This window comes from Mobula hypostoma, chromosome 20 (genome assembly GCF_963921235.1).
Source record: "Mobula hypostoma chromosome 20, sMobHyp1.1, whole genome shotgun sequence".
Taxonomy (NCBI): Eukaryota; Metazoa; Chordata; class Chondrichthyes; order Myliobatiformes; family Myliobatidae; genus Mobula; species Mobula hypostoma.
In genome coordinates, this window is record NC_086116.1 from 59,582,306 (window position 1) to 59,607,675 (window position 25,370).

At 41.3% G+C, this 25,370-nt stretch overlaps 1 protein-coding gene across 2 annotated transcripts in view; it reads right to left on the reverse strand.

Annotated features, from left to right (window-relative positions):
- The window catches only part of exoc4 (exocyst complex component 4), a 572,850-nt gene that overhangs the window by 20,962 nt on the left and 526,518 nt on the right, over window positions 1-25,370 (reverse strand). For both annotated transcript variants that reach the window (XM_063073038.1, XM_063073040.1), the window contains exons 14-16: window positions 11,420-11,561; window positions 9,724-9,902; window positions 6,372-6,531 (exon numbers count right to left, since the gene is read on the reverse strand). In XM_063073038.1, the coding sequence (XP_062929108.1) occupies window positions 6,372-6,531; window positions 9,724-9,902; window positions 11,420-11,561 (481 nt within the window). The remainder of the gene's footprint in view (window positions 1-6,371; window positions 6,532-9,723; window positions 9,903-11,419; window positions 11,562-25,370) is intronic.

Genomic DNA, 25,370 nt, shown 5'->3' on the forward strand with positions numbered 1-25,370 from the left:
GCACACTTTTATAGACTGAGTTGCTGTCACATGATTGGCTGTTGAGGTATTTTGAATTAACAAGAAGGAGTAAAGTGGCCACTGAGTTTAGAACCCATAAAACTGAGGTGGAAATAGGTTATCCTTGATCCTGATGTTCTGTCTAAGATTTGAGGAGGAAAATGCTGTGAACAGAATCCGGCAGTGCAATCCAGAGAAATAATAAAAGAATTAAAAGCAAATCAATTACAACTTGATTGAAATCCATCGGAGGCTTACTTTCCAGCCACCCTTTCCGCTCACTGGCTTATTGAGAGAGCCACCAGTATAGTTTATAAATTTCTCGCAAGTGTGAAATTTGGGCACATAATATGACATAGGTACTGACTGATCACATGCAAATGTATCAATTTTGGTGTAATCCAGGGGCTCATAGAGTCATAGAGAAGTACAGCAGAGAAACAGACCCATCGGCCCATCTAGTCCATGCTGAAACCATTTAAACAGCCTACTCCCATCGACCTGCACCTCCATATCCCTACTATCCATGTACCTATCCAAACTTTGCTTAAACGTTGAAATCGAGCTTGCATGGACCACTTGTGCTGGCAGCTCATTATTACACACTCTGAGCAAAGAAGCTTTCCCTCATGTTCCCCTTAATCTTTGCACATTTCACCCTTAAAAAAAGTTCCCAACCTTTTTCATGCCATTGACCAATGCCATTAAGCAAGAGGTCCATGGGCCCCAGGTTAGGAACCCCTGGTGTAATCAAAGAACATTCAGCACCTGACACAACCCCCAACTCTTCTATCATCTAGAGATCCCATTGTTGCTTGGTATGGTGTTTGTCCACAGGTTGCATGGATATGATATAAATGAATTAAACTCTGGAGTAATTCATTGCAGAAATGATGACAAGGTTAATGGTTTTACATTTTGTATGGTAGAAAATAGTGAACAGGAAATTTAACACAGCCAGTAAGGGATACATAGTTAGCACTGATGTTCATTGTGAGTTTTAAAGGTATAAGTCTGAAAGCTATAATTAATACTTTTAAAGAATAATAATATTTGGATATTACTGCAATAAAATGCAAGTCAGATGAATCTATTTAAAAGTCTAAGGGAGGAAACTAAGCTTTAATTGTTTCACATGGTACTGAGAGTGTAAACCAGCTGTTCAGAACACAAGCTGGACGTGTTCAAAGGCAATTATTAACAACTGATAGAGTCAAATGCTTTTGCGAGGTCAAAAAAATGCTTTGACTCTGTAAGTGGGAGGAGCTGTGAGATACGCTTCATAAATTCGTCTCCCCACAGAAATTCATTGAGCAAATGCTTCACGATAGTGTGTGAGCTGTAGCTTTAACTAACAAGTTTACGACAAACCTGATCTCTGCAAACTGGTGCCAAAGCAAGGTTGCATTATTACCCCCAAAGTATTCGCACTCTTTTGCTTTGGATTGCAGCACCTTGGATCCAATAAGCTTCACACTGGAATGGAGCTATTCCACAAATGGTCAACTGTTCAAGGTGAGAGAGGGCAAGTTAAAAGGAGACGTGAGAGGCAAGCTCTTTTTGCAGAGAGAGTGGTGGGTGCCTGGAGTGCACTGCCTGAGGTAGGTACATTAGACGCTTTTAAGAGATGTTTAGATAGGCACATGAATGTGAGGAAAATGGAAGAATATGGACATTGTGTAGGCAGAGAGATTAGTTTAGTTGGCCATTTGATTATTAATTTAATGGGCCTGGCACAACATTGAGGGCTGAAGGGCCTGTTCCTGAGCCGTACTGTTTATGTTCTATGTTGAACCTATCAAACTACTCTAGAACCTCTGCTCCTTAGGTTCTCTGCCTGCTCTGGATCTTTTCATCTTTAATTACTGACCAGCCATCAACCGGCTCAACTTTAGCACTACTCTCTCTGTCTCGACCTTATTCATTCTGACCACACAGCCTTCTGCTCTCTCTGCACCAGTCCCAACCTTACCATCAAACCTGCAGACAAAGAGCGTACCTCTGCAGTGTGGTGGCCAAGACCGGGCGGCAACTCTCAGAACCTGCCTCTTACTTGCCCCTTGAAAAGGACCCCACTCCGGAACATCAGACCACTGTCTCCTGAACCACCATCATCTCTGGAGAACTCCCATCCACTGTCACCAAACTCATAATTCTCTTAACATGCACTGCTCATTTCTACTTCTTACCTAAGATCCACAGACCTGACTGACTGGGTAGTCCCACTGTCTCTGCCTGATCCTGCTTCACTAAACTTGTGTCTTCATCCCCCGACTCCATTTGATCCCCCTTCTTTCAGTCCCTTCCCAACTACATCCGTGCAATTCACATGCTCTCGATCTCCTCAACAACTTTCAATTCCTTGGCCCTAACCCCCTCATCTTCACCATAAGACCATAAGACATAGGAGCAGAATTAGGCCATTCAGCCCATCGAGTCTGCTCCACCATTTCATCATGGCTGATCTTGGAACCCACTCAACCCCATACACCTGCCTTCTCGCCATATCCTTTGATGCCCTGACCGATCAGAAAACAATCAATCTCTGCGTTAAATATATCCTTGGACTTGGCCTTCATCATAGTCTGTGGCAGAGCATTCCACAAATTTACTATTCTCTGGCTAAAAAAATTCCTCCTTTCCTCTGTTCTAAAAGGTTGCCCTTCAATTTTGAGGCTGTGCCCTCTAGTTCTGTATACTCCCATCAAAGGAAACATCCTTTCCACATCCACCCTATCTCATCCTTTCAACATTCAGTAGGTTTCAATGAGGTTCCCATACATTCTTCTAAATTCCAGTGAGTACAGGCCCAAAGCTGCCAAATGCTCCTCATATGTTAACCCCTTCATTCCTGAATCATCCTCTTGAACCTCCTCTGGACTCACTCCAATGATAAAACATCCTTTTCTGATATATGAGGCCCGAAATCATTGATAATACTCCAAGTGTGGCCTGACTAGTATCTTATAAAGGCTCCTTGCTTTTATATTCTTTTACCCTTGAGATAAGTGCCAACATTGCTTTTGCCTTCTTCACTATGGATGTCCAGTCCCCAACACTTCTAACCCCATCAAGAAGTCCTTAAAGTTCTCCACATCTTTCTCCACAAAAGAGACAACCAAATTCCCCCCATCCTCCTCTGTCTGGCAGAACTGGTCCCCACTCTCAACAATTTCTCCTTTGGCTCCTCCCACTTTCTCCAAATTCAAGTGGTAGCCATGGGCATCCACATGGGCCCCAGCTATGCCTACCTTTTCGTTGGCTCGTGGAGCAGTCCATGTTCCTAGCCTTCCTTAGTAATGCTCCCCAAATCTTTCTGTGCTACATTGATAACTGCATCTGTGCTGCTTCATATACCCATCCTGAGCTTGTCAACTTCATCAACTTTGCCTCCATCTTCCACCCGGCCTTAAATTCTCTTGGTTGATTTCTGACATCTCTCTCCCCTTTTTCAATCTCTCTGTATCCATTTCTGGAGACAAACTGTCTACCAATATCTTTTCTAAATCTACCAATCCCCACGACTATCCTGACTTTACCTCTTGCCACCCTGTCTCCTGTAAAAATGCTATTTCATTTTCTCAGTTCCTTCGTCTCCACCACATCTGTTCCCAGGATGAAGCTTTCCTTTCCAGGACATCAGAGATATCTTATCTCTTCAGAGAATGGGGTTTCCCTTTCCCTGCCATTAATGCTGCCCTCACCTTCATCTCTTCCATTTCTCTGACATCTGCGCTCACCCCATCTTCATGCCACCTTCACAGAGACAGAGTTGCTCTTGTCCTCAACTACTGCTGCGTGAGCCTCTGTATCCTTTCTCCACTAGTTCCGCCATCTACCACTCCCAGATGAGCTCAGCACCTAAAGGTGTGCTTTGAAAGGGAGAATAAAACTACAGCTATAAGGATTATCTGGTGGCCCTGAGATCTCTGTCTCAGAGGCTGATGTCAGAATGTCTTTCAAGAGGGTGAACCCTCACAAGGTGACTGGTATCTGTGGTGTGTCTGGTAGGGGTCTGAAAACTTGATATTTTCAATCTCTCATTGCTAGTCAGAAGTTCCCACCTGCTTCAATAGGGTAACAATCATAATAGTACCCAAGAAGTGCAGGGTGAGCTGCCTTAATGACTATCATCCAGCAGCATTCACATAATGGTTACGGTCAGAATCAATTTCTGCCCAAGCAAGGCCCTGGATCAACTGCAATTTGTTTATTGCCACAATAGGTCTACAGTAGATGCATTTTCAATTACTCTTCACACGGCTTTCGATCATCTGGACAAAATTAATCCTTAAGTCAGGCTGCTGTTCATTGACAACAGTTCTGTGTTTAACACAATCATTCCTACAGTTCTATTCAAAAAAACTCCAAAACCTCGGCCTCTGTACCTCCCTCTTCAGCTGGATCCTCGACTTCCTCACTGATAGACCACAATCTGTGCAGATCGGAAATAACATCTGCACCTCTCACATAATCAACACTGGTTCACCTCAAGGATGGAGCTCTACTCTCTCTACACCCATGATTGTGTAACCAGGCACAGCTCAAATACCTTCTATAAATTTGCTGACGACACAGCTATTGTCCGCTGAATTTCAGATGATGACGAGAAGGCATACAAGACAGACCAGCTAGCTGAGCGGTGTCGCAGCAACAACCTGGCACTCAGCATCGGTAAGACCAAAGAGCTGATTGTGGACTTCAGAAAGGGTAAGACAAGGGAACACACACCAGTCCTCGTTGAGGGATCAGAAGTGGAGAGGGTGAGCAATTTCAAGTTCCTAGGTGTCAACATCTCTGAGGATCTATCCTGAGCCCAGCATATCGATGCAGTTACCAAGAAGGCACAACAGTGGCTACGTTTCATCAGGAGATTGAGGAGATTTGGTATGTAACCAAAGACACTCATAAATTTCTACAGATGTACCAAGGAGAGCTTTCTAACTGGCTGCATCACCCTCAGGCATGGAGGGAGGATGGGTAATGCACAGGATTGGAAAAACTGTAGAAAGTTGTGAACTCAGTCAGCTCCATCAGCATCCCAGCATCTTAGTGTTCTCAGCATCCAGGACATTTTTAAGAAATGATGCCTCAAATAGGCGGCTTCCATCATTAAGAACCCCCATCAACCAGGACATGGCCTGTTCTCATTCCTACAGTCAGGGAGAAGGCACAGGAGCCTGAAGGCGCACACTCAATGATTCAGGAATAGCTTCTTCTCCTCTGCCATCCGATTTCTGAATGGACATTGAACCCTTAAAAACTGCATTACTATTTTTTTTTCTCTTTTTGCACTGTTTATTTAATTTAACTTATATATATATATTTACTATAATTTACAGTTTTTATTATGTATTGCAATGTACTGTTGCCACATAACTAAATTCATGACATATAACAGCGTTATTAACCCTGATTCAGATACACATCTTTACCTCTTCCACCACCACCACCACCCACACCACGCCAACTTTCCACAGCAGCATTCCGTCTGTGATTCCCTTGTTCATTCATCCCTCCCCACTAATCTCCTCCGGCATGTATCCCTGCAAGTGACAGAAATGCTACACCCGCTGAGGTGTACCGGTGAACTAATCAAGTGGCCACTGGGTGTACATCTGGAGAAGAGTCTAAAATACATTCCATTAATTAATTTTCCAACCTATTAGTTTTCTCTTAAATGTAAATTCTATTAATGACGAAGTTAAGAACTAAGTGGAGTATTAGGTTTCACATATTTACGATTTTCTGATGAAGAGGTGTTTCCCAAACTAATTTTTAGATTTATGATTTGCTCACTTTCAAGGATTCTTCATATAACCATATAACAATTACAGCACGAAAACAGGCTTCTTCGTTTCATGTTCTCGATATTTATTGCTTGCTTACTTGTCTGTCTGCCTGTCTATTTATCTATCTGCTTATTTATCTATCTTTTCTTTTGCTTTCTTTTTGTATTTACCCAATTTGTTATGTTTTGCACTCTGGTTGTTCACCCAGTTGGTGTGGTCTTTCATTGATTCTATTATGGTTATTGGATTTATTGAGTTTGCCCGCAAGAAAATGAATCTCAGGGTTGTATCTGGTAACTTTGATAATAAATTTACTTTGAACTTTGATGCTGTGCTTGTATCCCTGAATTTTGGGCTTCCCATGTCTGTGATTAAAGGACCAGCATTACTCTGCTATTTCTGGTGAGACTCAGCCACATTTTTTGTATATATTTTGTAGCTCTGCCTGGCAACAAAGACACGTAGTATTTTTTTCTTTATCCAATGGGAGTTCGACAGTGAAAGCTAGAAAATTACATTCTATTCTTGCCTTACATCATTGCTCATAATGAGACAGTTCCCAGCTTCTCCTGTACTAACCTTGCAAAGTCGAGATCTGCCTCTCGAGACATGGTGATGTTGGTCAGGTTCTGCTGCAGTACGAATATATTTCTGCACATTTTCTTGATCCCTGATTCACTGATCCTCTTGAAATACTGTGCACCATTGATCAAAATGCAAGAGATGAGGTGACCCAGGCCTAGGTTTAACGCAGAAAGAAACGTTAAATCTTTTCTCAAATTAACAGTGATGCAATCATTCAATTCTCCCGTAGGTAACAAAATAATAAAAGAATATAATTAATGTTCAATAATTCTTCAAATGAGCAGAGCATTCTTCATTCTATTTGGGTCACCAGAGTTTTGCATGACAGTGTAATTGTTATTCCATCATTTCTTTTCACCATCACCTTGCAGGCTGCAATGCCATTCTACCTCGCTATAATTTTTAAATAAATATGTCATTCCTCCTTTTCTGCAGCACTCCGTTCAAATAAGGGCTTGTTCTTTGTATGCAGGCAATCCTTTGATACCTTGTTCAACTCGTCATTCTTTTCATATGATTGAATTTGTTTAAATATGAGTCAAATGCAAAAATAGTAGTGCGATTACTCAGATCGAGTATGATGTTCCCCTGAGGGGTTTCCGGAATGTTAGGATGGATTTCCTTAATGGAGAACACCTGTAAGTGAGAGGCTGTTGCATGGGCAGCCACTATATAGTCCTTGACAGCTCAGGGTCAGGGTCCAATGGCATGATGATGGGGACTCTTCATTGTTGCAGCCTTCATCCGCCTTCACTGCCATTGTGATGTGTCATCATCTTCTGCCATCTCCAGCACTGAGGGCTTCATTGGATTGCTCTTTGGAACTTTCCCCTTGACCTTAGCACTATGGGTGACCCTACCAGGAGGTAAGCACTAAAAAGCTGAACTCCAGATGGCGTCACTCCTGGTATATCAGAAACTCCCTGGCCTCTCCACCATGATAAGGTGACAATCCTCAGAGAAGATTGAGTTATCAATATCCTGACTTGGGTTTACATCAACCAATATCTAGACTCAGAGAAAGTAACTAAGGGAGTAGAAGTGCCTTTCCTTGGGTTCTTGTTAAACCTGCAGCAAAGAACTACCTTCTTTCCGACAGTTAGTGGCCCATTCCCCAAATGCTCCTATCATATCCTGATCATTCTCTCAATACCTCCTCACTTTGATTTTTAATTGCAGAACAATTATAAGAAGGAATTCTTACTTATTTTTCCCTTTTGTAATCCAAAATTACATTGCAAATCAACAAGTTAAAAATCAACAGTTTGCAATTTTTTCTCCAGCTGGAAACACAGCTGGAATAATTGGTCAGTGTGGCCAGTGTGCATGGTCATAACCTTTATGGAAAACTTTCCCAAACTTCAAACTTCCCAAATTCCTACAGACGCACTTGTTCCATTTTCCTTAACTTGGTAACAACAGTGGCTCCATTTCATTAGGAGTTTGAGGAGACTTGGTAGGTCGCCAAATGCTCTCACAAATTTCTACAGATTACCATGGAGAGCATTCTAACTGGCTGCATTACCGTCTGACATGAGAGGACCACTGCTCAGGATCAGAAAAACTGCAGAAAGTTGTGAAATCAGCCTGCTCTATCTTGGGCTCTAGCCTCCCCAGCATCAAGGACATCTTCAAAAGACGATTCCTCAAAAAGGTGGCATGTGGCATTCATCCTTCAGGACCCCCAACGCTCAGGACATGCCTTCTTCTCATTGCTACCACCAAGACAGAGATACAGGAGCCTAAAGACACACACTCAACATTTCAGGGACAGCTTCTTCCCCTCCGCCATCAGATTTCTGAATGGATGATGAATCTATGAACACTATTTCTTGCTCTCTTTTTGCATTACTTAATTTAATGTTTAATATATATTTAATTTTAATTTATAGTTTTTAAAATTATGTATTACAACATACTGCAGCCACAACAACATACTTCACAACATATGCCAGTGATGTTAAACCTGATTCTGATATGTTCTTCATTCAGCTTGGCAATAATTCCCTCCTGAATTTAAACGTGTCACAAACTTCCTCCTCCATAAATTCTGTTATTGCTTTACTAAGTATAAGCTCTCAAAACTCAGTCTTGGTACCATTCTAGTTTTCACTGAATTTTTCCTGATGCCCCTAGTGTTTTCCCCAAGGGGTTCTGTCATCTGGCAATGTATCTTTGTAAGATAATCTAGTTGCTTTGTAAATAAATGGATGAGTTTGTAACGATAAAATTGATGACAGGACGAGCTCTGACTCTAGCCCTACATCAATGACAAACTCAAATAAATGAGGGTGACAAATATTAGATAAGACAGATCTGTACAGAAAAGAACAATGTGGATGCAACTGCAAAATATATAAAAAATAACACAGAAAATTGCATATTTTCCCTAGTTCTCCTCTCCTAAAGGTAGCGGTCTAAAAATTCTGGATATATGCAGTACTTCTGCACTTGAGTCAGTACAGGGCTCCACGTTATCTTTTACTGTGGCACTGATCGAGCAAGAAATTGAGGGATTAATTTATTTGAATAATCTGAGTGGACAAACAGGACACAAAGAATTTAATGCTAGAGCTATACTGAAAAATAATAAGATAGGAAGGTAGCTTAATAATCAAGAATGAAAGGAGTGTGAGGGGCAGGGAGTTCTGAAGTAGGATTCTAATCTCAGGGGAAAAGGCTGAAATAAGCATGAGAATATTTATTTCACAATGAACATAACTAAAAATAGATTATCTGTTCTTTAATCGCAAACCAGCTATCATGCTTGCCTGTCCTCCAACAGTGTTTCAAAACAGCAGTCGTAAAGCATAAAGCACTTTGTGGTGTCGTGAGGATATGAGATGCATTGTGTGCAAGATATATCTATTCACGCACATTCACCGCACAAACTTTACTTCCCACTCTTCACATTGGTATTCTCTCCACAGCACCATTTCAAATTCTAAGTTGACCAATGGTTAATGTACTTGTCTTTAGACAATGTGTTTGCATATAGATTTTGTTTTTAAAATAGAACAGCTCTCAAACTTCCCTTTCAGGGAAATTCATAAATTGTTCGGGAGGTAAAGATAGACAATGCAAATATGCTATTAGGTGGGCAACCAACTGGGAGACACTACATCAATTTAGTTCATAATTATGCTTGTCTGTCAGTGTATTTGTACATGATTGTAATTCAGTAATGGGAGTATAGTTTGTCAGCTGATGTGAATAAATCTTTTCTGAATCCAACAGTGATTTCAACAATTGATTTTTTGTGTATTAATGGCTGAAAATCAATGGTCTGAAAAAACTCCTGGTGCAATTGCATGCAGTTGTATTGATTAAGTTTCAACTGATTTACCTTCAAAAATGTATTGGAATTTGTGTTGCTGTAAACTGCCACTCATAGCTTCCTCGATAGCGCTGATGTCTTTGTTCAGTCGCACCACCAGGGGGTCATAATCCATGCTCTCTGCATTTGCAACAATGGCATAGTTGCCTTGCTTGGCCAGTGGGATTAGATAGTGAAAACAGTGAACTCTGAGGAAACAAGGGAGGACAGTGTAAAATCCCCAAACTACTGAACTGCCTTAAAGGAAAATGAGTCAAAATAGTGTAAAATTCTCAAAGATCTTCAGCTTTTATTATCACTCCACAACTTGGATCGAATTAAATAGAGACGCATCTAAGGCTTCCTTAGATCCACTTCCTTAACAACAATTGTTAATTATTTTACTGTGACTGGCTGTTCCACAAATGCAAAAAGTTTACCTGCACCATGGTAGTAATTGATTTCCTTGGTTTCACTGGATAAGCATTACTTCTACTGTGTCCTATCATGCCCCTTGCTCTCCACCAGGTGAGGCAGACTGCTTTCTTGGTGGTTAGATATCACTGTTGATCCCATGTGCTCAATCTGCTGGAGATGACTTTGCATGCTAGGACAGGCATGCCCCTATTTCATTCGGGTATGATTAAATGTAAATGTATTACATTTATAACAGAATCCCACACAGGAATATAGAATATTACTCAGCAATAGTGTTGCTGGTAGCCTCCATATGTTATTTTGACCCATTCCTGTTACTGATCCTAGTCTGTTCAGTGTAATCAGTGCTCAAGGACGGTCTTCCTTGTAAGATCCATGTGCCATGTACCTCTCCTCCACTCCCAGTACGCTCTGTTTGTTATGAACTCTTAAGGATTGAACATATCACCATGGCTACCTGAGATTGCCATGGAAATCCTTCAGCAGTGCTGATCCAGTTCTCATGAGGCAGTGGTGATATGATGTTACTACTGCCTGTCTAGCAAGCAGCCGACCGTGTGAAATGTGCAGATCAGTTTTTAATGCGTGTAAACCATTTGAATCATGTTGGTGCTTTGTTAAAGCAAGTATTTCTCATTTTCATTACTTTATTTTGGCAACCTCTGTTTGGAGTCACTGTTAACCTCTGAAATATTTTGCAAATCAAAAATAGAGCAAAAGCTTCTTCCCCTCTGCCATCAGATTCTTGAATGGACAATAAACCAATCATGAACAATACCTCACTTTTTTTCAATTTATATAATATATATCTATATTCTTTATTGTAACTTAAAGTTTTTTCATGTATTGCATTATACGCCTCCTGTAAAACAAACTTCACAATATCTGCCAGTAATATATAACCTGATTGTGATGGGCACAATCTAAGTTCCAACCATTTCAAATGGTTAAATTAAAATAATGACAATAAATAAAGAGAAAGACCATTCTGCCCCAATGAAGATCATTCCTCAAGTTTCTAAATCTTCAAGCAAATCATGAATGGTGTCATGCCTGAGAAATGAAGTAAAGAAAAACTTCTTGATCAAAGGATTTTCGGACGTGGCATAAAAAAATCAGGGAACATCAACTAAAAATTATATTTTCATTGATATTGTGTTTAGCACATTAAATTGTATTCAGATGCTTCAGGAAAGGAATAACCTTTGAAAAGCCACGCCAGTTTAATATAAATGGGAAAAAGGAGCTATGAAAATGTTTGGTGGGTTTGCTAACAACAATACTGTACCTGACTTCCAAATGAAGCACTAGTAAACACCGGTCAGCCATTTCTTGAAATGACTTTGCAAGGTCGTTGAGGGTCTCCATAATCTGCTCAGACACAGGGGGAATATCCATGTTTATATGGACGTCTTGCCCTGGAGAAAATGCTGTGGAGTAGGAACACAGGACAATTTAAACCGCTGTGGTTATGTAAACGGTAGGTTATAAAGCTGGAGGTACTGAATTGCATCTGTTATAGCCAGGAACCACCACAGCTTGGCTCCAACTACACAAGGTTCAACGTTTTAACTCCCAATGTGAAGCAAAATGCTCCTTTAACGCTAAGTCCTCTGACAGGCATTAATGTTGCAATTCACAATTTTGCTCAAGCATAAGGTCAAGTAATTCATCCTTTCATCTTCAGTAACTGCTTTTTAATTCATTTTCCCCCTGGTGCTACAGCCCCTTTTTACCATAAGACAAATGACCAGAATTAGGCCATTCGGCCCTGCTCCACCATTCCATCATGGCTGATTTATCAGCCCTCTCAACCCTATTCCCCTGCCTTCTCCCCATTACTTTTTTTGCCCTTCCTAATCAAGAACCTATCAACCTCTGCTTTAAATACACCCAATGACTTGGCCTTCAGTACCATCTGTGGCAATGAAATCCACAGCTTCACAACCCTCTGGCAAAAGAAATTCCTCCTCATCTCTGTTTCAAAGGGATGTCCTTGTATTTTTGAGGATGTGCTCTCTGGTCCTAGACTTTCCCACTATTGGAAACATCCTCTGCATGTCCACTCAATCTAGGCCTTTCAATATTTGGTAGGTTTCAATGATATCCCACCCCACTCCCACCGAGCCGGAGAAGCACATGATCAAAAAGTTGGAGGGCAGCAGAGATCACAGAGGAGGGGCAGTGAGAGAGGGTTTCACTGAGCACCCATTGACGGGAAGATCTAAACTTCTTCAGGGGTAGGCATCCCTTAAGGAGACTTCGCAGTGGAGTAAAAATCATAAACATGAGAAAATCTGCTAAACGTTTTGAGACTTCGACTGAAGGGACAAGATGGAGATAGTTTGGAAAGGAGATATAGACATAGGTATGGGATCTGATTTTTTTTATCTTGGCCTGTGTCAAACCTTATTGGTTGGATTCCTTCACCCTTGAAATTCCAAACTACTCATCTGGTTTAGTTTAGTGAATGTGGTATGGTCTAAGCACTAGTTTGTACGGTTCAGTGCCACAGGAAAGAAACCACTAAACTTTTCTAAGGATTACACAAAAAGTGCTGGAGAAACTCAGCAGGCCAGGCAGCATCTGTGGAAAGAGTACAGTCGACGTTTCGGGCCGAGACCCTTCATCAGGACTGGAGAGAAACGGAGTAGTCAGAGTAAGGGGCGGGGAAGGGGAGGAAAAATACGAGGTAGTAGCTGATAGGTGAAACTGAGAGGGGGAGGAGAGAAGTAAAGAGCTGAGAAGATGGAGGAGCGGCAGAGGGAGATGATGGGCAGTTAAGGAGGTAAGGTGAAAGAGGGAAATGGGAATGGAGAATGGTGAAGGAGATGGGGGGAGGTGGAGTGGAATGGACAATTACTGGAAGTTCAAGAAATCAATGTTCGTGCCATCAGTTTGGAGGCTCTCCAGACAGAAGATAAGGTATTGCTCCTCCAATCTGAGTGAGGCCTCATTGTGGCAGTAGAGGAGACCATGAACTGATATGTTGATGGACTAAACTTTTCTATCTACTTGGGTTTCAGATTCAGAAGAAATGCACACTTTTAAAAAAGTATCTGGCTTTCACTGTCTTACCAGAATTTAGACAATCTTGGGAAATCTTGTTCTCTACATGTAGACAGAAACTTTCAATCTAGTTAATTTGCTTTAGAGACTAGCTCAATTTTGTTGTTTTCCAACAATATGCTGCTGGCAAGATCTAGCTACATTGAACTGATAATACTGTAAAGGGTAACGAACATCACAATAAATATTACAGATGGTGCACAAATAGGAAGCTGTTACAGGACTGATAAATGCCGCAGAAGGGAATATTTATAAGCAACTGCATTATCAAACAGTAAACAACCTCAAACAACACTTTTGGAAGGTTTAACAAAATCCGATTTCATCCATCCTTCAACAAGTACAAGACTAATACTTTGAATGTTTAAAACATGAAAAAAGGCCATTGCCCTATCTCCACTTAGATACTGAAATTAATTCACACAAATTCTACTTTCTTTCTATCTGTATTTTTCAACAGAATTTAAAGCAAATTCAGCATAAATGATCTATGATGTTGCTTTTTATCAGTTTCCAGCTTTACTCCTGGTGTGCTGTAATAGGTCTGTCAGATAGTTTTCATCTCAAATGTTTTCCATCTTTTTTTCATTTCTGAACACATGGGCCTACTGCAACTTTCAGATGTTTCTTTTTATTTATCTATTTAATAAGCTCGTTAAATATCCAACTAGTGGGCATGGAAGAGTGGTCAGATTTGTGGTGCACTGACATTTGTCAGGATCTGTTGGACCTTGTGTTCCTGCTCCAGCTTGAAAATATACTGGTCTAGAAACTGAAAAAGGCTTGGAAATATAGGCCGAAGATGCTCAGGTGTGCAGAGAATTTTTCTCTGTGCACAAGGTTAAGGAACTGTCTCCTTTGTTTGGATTGTTGAAACACCGATCAAAAATGACTTCAAAAACAATTGTCCAAGGGTGAGATGCAGTGGAAGGGGTTTATTGGAGGACGGGAAGGGTTGGTTGGGAAGACAATTATGGACAAGGATAAAGGTACAGTCAGAAGAGAAAATCTGAATGGACTGACAGCACCAGTAGTATTTTCTTTTGGCGGGGGGGCGGGGAGGCTGTTTGCAGGGGCAATAACCACTATTGAGAAAACTTAAAGGTACCACCCATCTGGAAGCAGGTTAACAGTGGCACAGTGGCATAGCAGTCAGCATAACGCTTTACAGCACAAGCAATTGGAAAATTGAGGTTCAATTCCTGCCGCTGCCTCTAAGGAGTTGGTATGTGCTCCCCATAACCGAGTGGGTTTCTTCCGGGTGCTCTGGTTTCCTCTCACATTCCAAAAAAGACCCATGGGTTAGAGTTATACACATAAAGTTGCTGGTGAACGCAGCAGGCCAGGCAGCATCTCTAGGAAGAGGTACAGTCGACATTTCAGGCCGAGACCCTTCGTCATGGGATAGAGTTATTAAGCTGTGGGCATGCTACGTTGCTGCATAGTAACACTTGCGGGCTGCCCCAGGACATCTCCAGTACTGTGTTGGGCATTGACGCACTGCACATATGTTTCGCAATACATGTGACAAAGAAAGCTAAACTAATCAAATCTATCTACCCTGGATTTCCGAGCAGCGTCCCAGGTACGGTCAGCCCTTTAAATAACATGAGGCTAATCTCAGTTGCCTCGGTAGGACCTGCTTTTGTATATAAGGCCCATGCCATCTGTTCAACACCATTTCATGTGATGCCAAAGCAATTGTTGAATGCCATTTGTCACCAGCTGCAGAGTCAGAGGCCTCTGCCTTGGCAAACTCAAAAATCTGGAAACTTGCTGCTGATGGGCCAGATTTTGATTTGTTATTTGTAAAAATTGCATTGGACAGTGCACAAAAATTGTTCAAGGTCACTACAACCTTGAACAGAGAAGTATGTTGGAAACTGTTTGTTTAATTGTTTCAGAAAATGTCAACATATAATTCCATAATAATATGGGAGCTCCTTCAAGCTGAGGAAAAGAATAGCTGACTTCATAATGGCTACAAAATTATCCTTAATGGGGAAGGAGAGTAGCTTTAGTTTAGGTGAAGTAAACTGGTATAAGAAGCACCAATAGAGACTATTAGTCCTGTCATTTTATAAAGTACTCAACCCCAGTTTTCCACAAGTTTTGCACCACATTCAAGCACTGGTCAATGGCTCCCACTCAGTGGTATGTGACTTGAGCTTGGAAGTGGCAAAGTTTACAGGGTCCATGAGGCTTTAGTTGAAAAGGTAATTAATATTTTTTTCTGAACAGTACAGCACCAGACAGGCCATTCCACCTACTCAGTTGATGCCAATTTACACTAAATGTCTTCCTCCTGTTTATCATTCGTATCTCTCCTTATTCATGTGTCTATCTAAAAGCATCTCTATCTCCACCAAACTGCCTGATTCCAGTACAATCCATGGTAGTCCATTCCAGGCACCTATTACTCTGCGTAAAACTTGCCCCTCATGTCACCTTTGAATTTCTCCCCCCTAATCTTAAAAGCATGTTCTGTTTCCACTCCAGAGTGCAGATTCTGCCTGTCTAGCAACATTCTGAGGAGGGAGTTTTCCTAAGTCCCAAGTTTTCCTCACTATTCAGTTAGAAAGTTCACAAGAAGGTAAAAATAATTGAAAAAAAAGATAAACAACAGGAATTCTGCAGATGCTTGAAAAAAAAGATATATATACACACACACACGCGACACTCACTGGCCCAGCTATGGGATTTGCATTCCTGGGAATTGGCAGCTCCTTGAAAGGATTGTTCTTTGATGTAACACACATCAAAGTTGCTGGTGAACGCAGCAGGCCAGGCAGCATCTGTAGGAAGAGGTGCAGTTGACGTTTCAGGCCGAGACCCTTCGTCAGGACTAACTGAAGGAAGAGTGAGTAAGGGATTTGAAAGTTGGAGGGGGAGGGGGAGATCCAAAATGATAGGAGAAGACAGGAGGGGGAAGGATAGAGCCAAGAGCTGGACAGGTGATAGGCAAAAGGGGATACGAGAGGATCATGGGACAGGAGGTCCGGGAAGAAAGACAAGGGCGGTGGGGGACCCAGAGGATGGGCAAGAGGTATATTCAGAGGGACAGAGGGAGAAAAAGGACACATAAAAATGCACACATTCTTTCTCCCACTCTCCTTTTTCTCCCTCTGTCCCTCTGAATATACCTCTTGCCCATCCTCTGGGTCAACCCCCCCCGTCTTTCTTCCCGGACCTCCTGTCCCATGATCCTCTCGTATCCCCTTTTACCTATCACCTGTCCAGCTCTTGGCTCTATCCCTCCCCCTCCTGTCTTCTCCTATCATTTTGGATCTCCCCCTCCCCCTCCAACTTTCAAATCCCTTACTCACTCTTCCTTCAGTTAGTCCTGACGAAGGGTCTCGGCCTGAAACATCGACTGCACCTCTTCCTAGAGATGCTGCCTGGCCTGCTGCATTCACCAGCAACTTTGATGTGTGTTGCTTGAATTTCCAGCATCTGCAGAATTCCTGTTGTTCTTTGATGTGATCCATTTGTTGTGGGGGACGGGTAGAACAAGTAAGGTTCCCATTTATTGAGTTTGTGGATCACTGCGCCAGCTGATCTCATGGCGCTGCTCCACAGGTCGGGAATTCTAATGCTGCATGTCATGAGGTCAGATTTTAAGAACAAACATTTCCAAATGCCTTCACCCCTCAGGAGTGCTAGTCAAGGATGTCAGAAAAAGTTGAATACACTCTATGCAGTCGGCAATGTGGGTGCCATACAGCCGACCCTGCTTTGACTCTTCGTGGTTCATTAATATGCATGATATGCCAGCTCACTGCTGACCTACCAAGACTCAGTCTTGCACCCCCACCTCTTGCTCCAAACTGGAATGTTTCAATGGTTCGCAAAGATTTTAAGAAGAAAGTTCTCTTGAGATTTTCTTCCTTATTGCCAACTTAGCTTAATGATACAAAAACTGTCACTTCTACTCAAGCTCACCATTACTTTGCACAAGAGCTTAATAAATGTGAGCAGTGTAGAGTGACATTGACAGAAGTGAGCTGGAATTGTGCTTGACCAGAACACTGCAGTGAGCAAGCACACCCGCCGCCCCCCCCCGCCCACCTTCTCAGCCATTGTCAGGCCATTTGACCTTTCAATGTTTGTTGGTTTGTCATTGGCACAGAGGGAGAATCAGTCAAGTCCCATGCATCCCAGGGCTTCGAATTCTTTTGTCACTGAGGCTGTTAAAAAAAGAATTGATTTTCCTTGAAATTCTATTAAATCATCTGTGTCGATGTTTAATATGAGTTTTGTGTTGGCAGAACCATTAAGGACACAAGACAAGAGAATGTTTCCATTTGTCATTGCTTAAATGGGCTTCAGGAGAAGAAGTCCTTGTAATTTTTTTTGTTTCACATCATGCCTTTTAATGCATAACTGCACTAATTTACAAGAAACAATCTTCCAGGAGGCACAGTCATTCTGCCAGAGAGGTCACCTGGGTTGTTGGCTCTTGTCTCAGCTGTTTCTTTCTGAGAAATGCAAACGAGAAAGTCCTAAAAGCTGAGACTTAAATGTACGGTGAAAATCAACAAGTCATAATGTTGTACATCATGAAAATATGAATCTCTGCTCTTACTCATCCATGCTGATTGAGCTGCCTACCAACACTGATCCCAGTTTCCTGAATTTGGCCCACATCCATCTATCCCTGTACCTGTTCTTTAAATTGTACCCACCTCTAGAACCTCCTTTACCTGCTTGTTTCATGGATTTTTATACTCAATAACCCTGCCTATGAAGGAAAGTATTCTAAACACCTTTTCCTCCACCCTATCCATTTGCGTTGCCATCTTCAGGATGTTATGAACTTGCACCCAAAGATGCTTCTGTACATCAACACTATTAAGGTCGCTACAATTTACTGTATATGGCTTATCGATATGAGATGACCCAAAATGCATTATCTTACACTTGTCTGGATAATATTCCATCTGCCACTGCTCAGTCCAACTTTCCAGCTGATCTATGTCCCTCGGGATCAAATTCCTGAGACTTGGCATATAATACAGGCTAAAACTGAGGGAATTCTTCGCTGTCAGAGGCACATTTTAGAGGTTAAATCAAATCTCCATCCTAGACTCTAATTGGTCTCATCGTAATACTGTAGATTTTGTCCAATGACTTGGCCAGTATTTGCAGTACTATGTAAAAGTCTTAAGCACCCTAGCTATACATAAGAGCCTAAGACTGCAGTAATTTCATGCATTGCATCGCAAAAGAAAGACAGATTTCATGACATACGTGAGTGATGATAAACCTGATTCTGATATGGGTCTCTTTTGTGGACTGAGAGTGAGAAAGGGGCAGGGAAGGGGAATCATGGTTGGGTGAAGAGGAGGGGAGAGGGAGAGAGGAGGGAGTAGCAAGCAGCAGTAAGCTATTGTGTAATGATCAATAAATCAATTGTTTGGGGGGCTGGCACTCCTTCTTTGCCACCTGACCCAAACTCCTGCCACAGTGCTCCACCCTCTCCATTCCCACATCTCTTGCTCCCACCAGGCTTTGTCAGGCTTGTTGTGAACAGTTTGGGCTTTACATTTATTTTTTTGAGTCTCTTTTCTGAGATGACAAAGGATTCAATTTGTTGACCACATCCAGAAGGCAATCGCAAGTCTGCATGTCATAATTTTCACTTTTGATCACGACCCAGTAACATTAGCTGGAAAGTTCCGGTGAGAAACCAGACTGAGATTACAGTCCATAGTCATGTCTTCTGGATAGCTCCCTGTATGTACACTCTGCGGCCTCTGGTTATTTACCTGGATCAAGCACATTGAATGAGTTTTTTTTCTTCTTCTGACCAGCGGTGACAGTGCACATTTCAATACATTTATCTCATGAGTGAACAAAGGGTTTATTAGAATGGAATATTTTGGACTCAACGCCAAGTGCTGAAGATATTATCACATAGATAACATATTGAGCATGACAACATACAGTAACTGGATGACTTATTGAGTAAGATTAAAGAATAGTGTTCCAGTGATTATACAATGTACCTCTACATACAGAACTTGTTATGTTTGTTTTAGTATTTCCAAGATAATACTAGAATATACTAGAATTAATAGAATTACGAGAATACTGGAATACTAGAATTCCTGTTTCCCTCTCACACCTTCTCTTCTTACCTGCCCATCACATCCCTCTATTGCTCCTGCCCCTTCCCTTTCTTCCTTTGTCTTCTGTCCTCTCCTATCAGATTCCCCCTTCTCCAGCCCTTGATCTCTTTCACCAATCAACCTCCCAGCTTTTTACTTCACTCCTCCCCGTCCCCTGGTTTCACCTATCACCTACCACCTTGTACTTCTTCCTCCCCTCCCACCCCAGCTTCTTATTCTGACTTCTCCCCTTTCTTTATAGTCTAGATGAAGGGTCTCGGCCCGAAACGTTGACTGTTTACTATTTTCCACAGATGCAGCCTGACCTGCTGAGTTCCTCCACCACTTTGTGTGCGTTGCCTAGTATATAACAAACTGTTTTCTCCTATCGTCTTACTTGCTGGAGGATCGAAGAAACCAACATTCTAGAAGCAACTCTTTTGCCCATTGTGTCCATGTCAGTTCTTTGTAGATTTTGTTTCTCAAAAGTGAATGTTGAATCCTGCTTTGTCACCATTTTCAGGCACTAGAGCTCAATTTGGAGAATAAATATAGTGTCTAGTTTCTTCCTGGTTCTTTCACTAACGTTTGTTCTTTACCTTTCCTTTAAAGATAAAACTACCAATAAAAGTAAGTTTTATTTCCTCTACCATCAAGACTGTAAACATCCTAATAAAATTCTCTCTCACCTGGAGGGGCCATTGTACAGGATCAGAAAAAGCTGTAGAAAGTTATACACTTAGTTAGCTTCATCATGGGCACCAGCCACCCTAGCATTGAGAACATCTTCGAAAGGTGAATGCCTCAAAAAGGTGGCATATATCATTAAGGACTCCTATCACCCAGGACATGCCCTCTTCTCATTGCTACCATCGGGTAGCAGGTACAGGAGCCAGAAGGCACACAGTCCACTTTTCAGAAAGAGCTTCTTCTTCTCCACCATCAGATTTCTGAATGGACAATGAACCAATGAACACCACCTCAATATCTCCCCCTCTCTTTTTTTGCACTATTTATTTAATTTTATTTAGTATTTTTATACTGTATATACTTATTATTATAATTTATAGTTTTCATTACTATGTATTGCAATGTACTGCTGCTGTAAAACAACAAATTTCACAACATACAGTACTGTGCAAAAGTCTTAAGCACCCTAAATTGTTTATATGGTTTCTGACAGTATTGCCTCCACAGAGCCCTGATCTCAACGTCATCAGGGTCTCTGAGATTACCTAGAGAGATAGAAGTAAGTGAGACAGTCAAAGACTGCAAAAGAAATGTGGCACGTTCTCCAAGATGCTTGGACCAACCTGCCAGATGATTTCCTTATAAAACTGCACCATGGTGTGTCTCAGGTAATTGATGCGGTTTTAATAGCAAAGGGTGGTCACACCAAATGTTCATTTGATTTAATTTTTTTTAGTTTACTGCTCTTTGTAGCATTTTTTTTGATATTTAGAAACTTTTCATTTTATTAGTTTTGAAAGGATCTTTGCTTTACACAATGTTTTTTATATGTGCCTAAGACTTTTGCACAAACTGTATGCCAGTGATATTAAACCTGATTCTGATTGTGGGGACAATTCCAGTTTCTGTTGACTGCCCCATATTACTGAACCCTTCATCCACATTCTTGCCTTTCCTAAAAGTAATATTTTTCTTCAACTTCTTTTGCTTAGATAACCATTTGTCATTCATGGACTTAGACAGAAGGGTTCGGAATATTCAGTAATCAAAGGTACCAGAATGAAGCCAGGAAAGAAGGTCATGAAAGGTTAATACAGTACTTCAATCTCTGCTTTGCATTCAGCAGGAAAAGGGCAGTGAAAGTTCTGTTCTTTTCTTAAGCCTGAGAATATGGGATCAAATCGCCATCAGCACAGCATAGAAATGGCATCTGTACAATTCAACAGATTCAGCTTCATTTAGTAAGATCATGACTTGATGCATTATACTGAAGCAAAGGATGAAGATACAGCAAAGTTATTGTCAAACAAACAAATAGTTACCATCAGTGACCATGCACTTTTCATGCTGCTGCCATCTGGTAGAGGGTACAAGTGCCTCAGGACTCACATGACCAGGTTCCAGAACAGTTACTTCCCCTCAACCATCAGGCTCTTGAACAAAAGGGGATAACTACACTCATTTATCGAGAAGTTCCCACAACAAATGACCTCACTTTAAGGACCCAATACCTTGTTATTTCATGCTCTCGTTATTTATTGCTATTTATTTATACTTGCATTTGCACAGATTGCTGTCTTCTATGCTCCACGTGATCCTTCATTGATCCCGTTGACAGTTACTATACTGTAGATTTGCTGAGTTTGCCAACAGGAAAAAGAAGCTCAAGGTTGTATGTGGTGATGTGTATGTACTCTGATAATAAAATTTACTTTGAACTTTGATCTATTAGAAGATAGAATAGTACAGGCCTTTGTCCCACAATGTTATGCCAACCTTTTAACCTACTCTAAGAACTCTAATGCTTCCGTCCCGCATAGCTCTCCACTCTTCTTTCACCCATGTACCTATCTTATAGTCTCTTAAATGTCCCTAATATATCTGCCTCTACCACCACCCCCAGCAGCTCTTCACTGAAGATGAAATGTTCTTTAAAGTGTTGTTTTTGAGAGATTATTTAAGGCTTTGCTTTCAAAACAGAAATTGTTCAAAGCCAATTTTGCAGTTATTTTTTACTGTGCAGATACAAGGCTGAATGCTTCTGAACCACAGAGTTCTAGTGCTGAGTTCAGCTAGGGGTGGGGAACCCTACCCAAACTGGCCATTCAAATATGATGGCTTAGACAGTTCAAATCTGATATAATCTTCTTCTTCGTTCAAGGTCCATACAAACTAGATATGGAAGCCTGAGATTTGGTTTGGTTTGATGATGAAAACTGTTTTAGTATCTACTAAATGGCAACTTCAAATACATAAACTAACAAGGGGCAGGGAAGAAAATGGACTTTTGGTTTGAACATTTAATTTTCTAGCTTGTATATGACTATGCTCACAGGTTGGTCAGTCTCTGAGTGAGTATATTAGTGCAGTCTGGGTCTTTGTTGATGGTTCCAAACATTTGGGTGGGGATAAGCCTGGTGGGGGTAGTGATGGGAAGCTAGTGAGGGAGGTGCTGAGGCTTAACAGGAAAAAAGGGAAATATCTTTGAAAGGGAATGGAGGGAGATAGAAAGGCAATCCGATGTGGTTGTGGGATAGAACTCAAGAGCCACCTGCTCCATTCATTTTTAGTTCAAATGGGGGTGAGGAAAATGTTAAATATTGGATTCTCTATGTTCAGTTTGGGCTGTAAATTTATTCGACTGTCCACACAAAAAATTGTCTGGTTCCTGTTGCAGTGATATCTGTAGTAGGTTAGTGATGACACAAGCAACTCAATTAAAAAGTTAATTAACTATTTGTTATTTTACTGTGACTACAGAATACTCTGTGGGTAACTTCTTTCTGCAATTTACTTTTGAACACCTATGTAAACTCTGGAGATTTCAATAAAACGAAAAGCAATTTCAAACGTCTGGAGATAAAATGACAGCCCTGTGCCTTCCATCAGCTCAGTAAACAATCATAATGAACAGCAGAATGACTGTCATCTATGATAAAATGCTAGTTAAACAAAGCTAGTATGTTATTTTCGTGAATTAATGTTACTGGTGGCTTACTTACTATTGCTCTTTAATGAATTGTCACATTAAAACAATGTAAAAGAATGCCATTTGCTGTTCCAGCAACAATACATAAATTCAACACAATTATCAAGAAACGACTAATCTCTCAGGCTTTGCCAGGGAGTTTAACTTCTTTATGATCACATTTTTTGATTTACACTTCAGTGTTTAAATCCATTTCGATTTCTTGTCTTAAATGTCAGAGTCTGCATCTTTCTACAGGTAAAGCACTACCAGATATAGTCACAAAAAAAATCCCCAGGTTAAATCCCAAACACGTAGTAATTTAACTTATCTTAAGTAAGCAACCAGTGCATTTGGCTGGGAGGGAATGAAAATAAGTGAGCCAGACGTTTCTTATCCAATGAAAATCAAAACAATAGACGCTGAGTGTTTCCAGCGTTTTCTGCTTCCATATCCAGCACGTTGCATGAAAGTGCACATTTGTGAGGATAACGGGTGAGAGTACGATAGGCTGATTTGAAACGTTGTCTGATATCTCTCTTGCTGATAAAACAAAAGACTTCTCCACTTTGTTAAACTGTGATAAGGAATGAAAAGTCAAGTCAGCCATGTTTTTGTCCTTTAAATCCCAAGGTTACCAAAGAAAATTTTAGAACTGCTCTAGTGTGCTGGGTAACACAACAAAGATACCCCTAGTGGCCCAAGTGTACATGTATCACATGTTACAATGGAACAACCCACTAAACCAAACTGTATCTATCTTAATTTCCTTCACCCATTTGAACAGAGAGGCAGTAATATTCAGATAACTCCTCAGTTACCAGGAAGGTTATGCTGTGCATCAGGGTATGCCTCCATATAAAGTTGCATTTGCCTTGTTACTCAGGAACCACAGCTTAGAGCACAGAACAGGCCTTTCCAGCCCAATGAGTCACGCCGCCCAGTAACACCAGCCTAATCACAGGACAATCTTACATAATCGATTAACCTGCTACCGGGTAGGTTCCTACTAACCTACAAACGAGCAGGTCTTTGGACCGTGGGAAAAAACCGGTAAATCTGGAGAAAACCCCCCAATGTAGAAACTCGACACTAACACAACTGGAACTGAACTTCCATCTCTAAAGCCCCAAGCTGTAACAGTGGCGCGTTGACCGCTTTGCTACCACAAACAAGAGAAAATCTGTCGATGCTGGAAATCCGAGCAACATACACAAAATGGTGGAGGAACTCATCAGGGTAGGCAGCATCTATGGAAAAAAGTACAGTCGACATTTTGGGCCGGAATTCTTCGGCAGGACTGAGGAGTAGATTTAAAAGGTGGGGGGAAGGGGAGAGAGAACCACCAGGTCAAACCTGGAGGGGGAGGGATGAAGTAAAGAGCTGGCAAGTTGATTGGTGAGATGAGGTAAGAGAGGAATAAGGGGATGGGAAATTGAAAAGGGGTGGGGGTTTGGGGGCATTACTGGAAGTTTGAGAAATCGATGTTCATGCCATCAGGTTGGAGGCTATCCAAACGAAATATAAGGTGTTCTTCCTCCAACCTGAGTGTGGCCTCATCATGACAGTGGAGGAGGCCATGGACTGATGTATTGAATGGGAATTAAAATGGGTGGCCAAATTCCACTTCCCATTCCAATTTTGATATGTCCATCCATTGTTTTCTCACACTTCCGGTAATGCCTCCCGACTCCCCTCCCCACCTTCTTCATTTCCCATCCCCCTTTCCCTCTCTCACCTCATCTCACCAATCAACTTCCTAGCTCTTTACCTCATCCCTCCCCCTTCAGGTTTCACCTATCACCTGGTGGATCTCTCTCCCCTCTCCGCCATCACCTTTTAAATCTACTCCTCAGCCTTTTTTTCTCCAGTCTGCTGAAGGGTTTCGGCCCATAATGTCGACTATACTTTTTTCCACAGTTGCTGCCTGGCCTGCTGAGTTCCTCCAGCATTTTGTGTGTGTTGCTACGCTACCTTGGTGCCTTTTACCCGATGATACCAAAATTGTTCATTCCTTTCAGAAAAGTTTCAAGAAAACAATGTTCAAAAACCTTCTTAGCTTTTTCTGGATTGGAGATAATGTAGGAAAAATGTCTATCATATGTATACTTTGCACAGAACAGGCTCACACTATTCAAGGGTGACTATAAAATTCACATTCTCCAAAGAAAGAGATTGTATCAATTGTACATTGATGTCCTGAATGGAATCCCATGCCTTTTGATCAAAAACAGCAAACCCTTGATGTTAGTGAATTACCCAACTTCCCTCGGGATCAATAAAGTATATCTACATATCTATCTATGTAGATAATTTGATGCTGCATCGGTCAGATGTCAAATGTGCCAAAACAGTTGTCAATTTAATAATTCTGTTTTGGAATTTACAGGCCATATGCACTT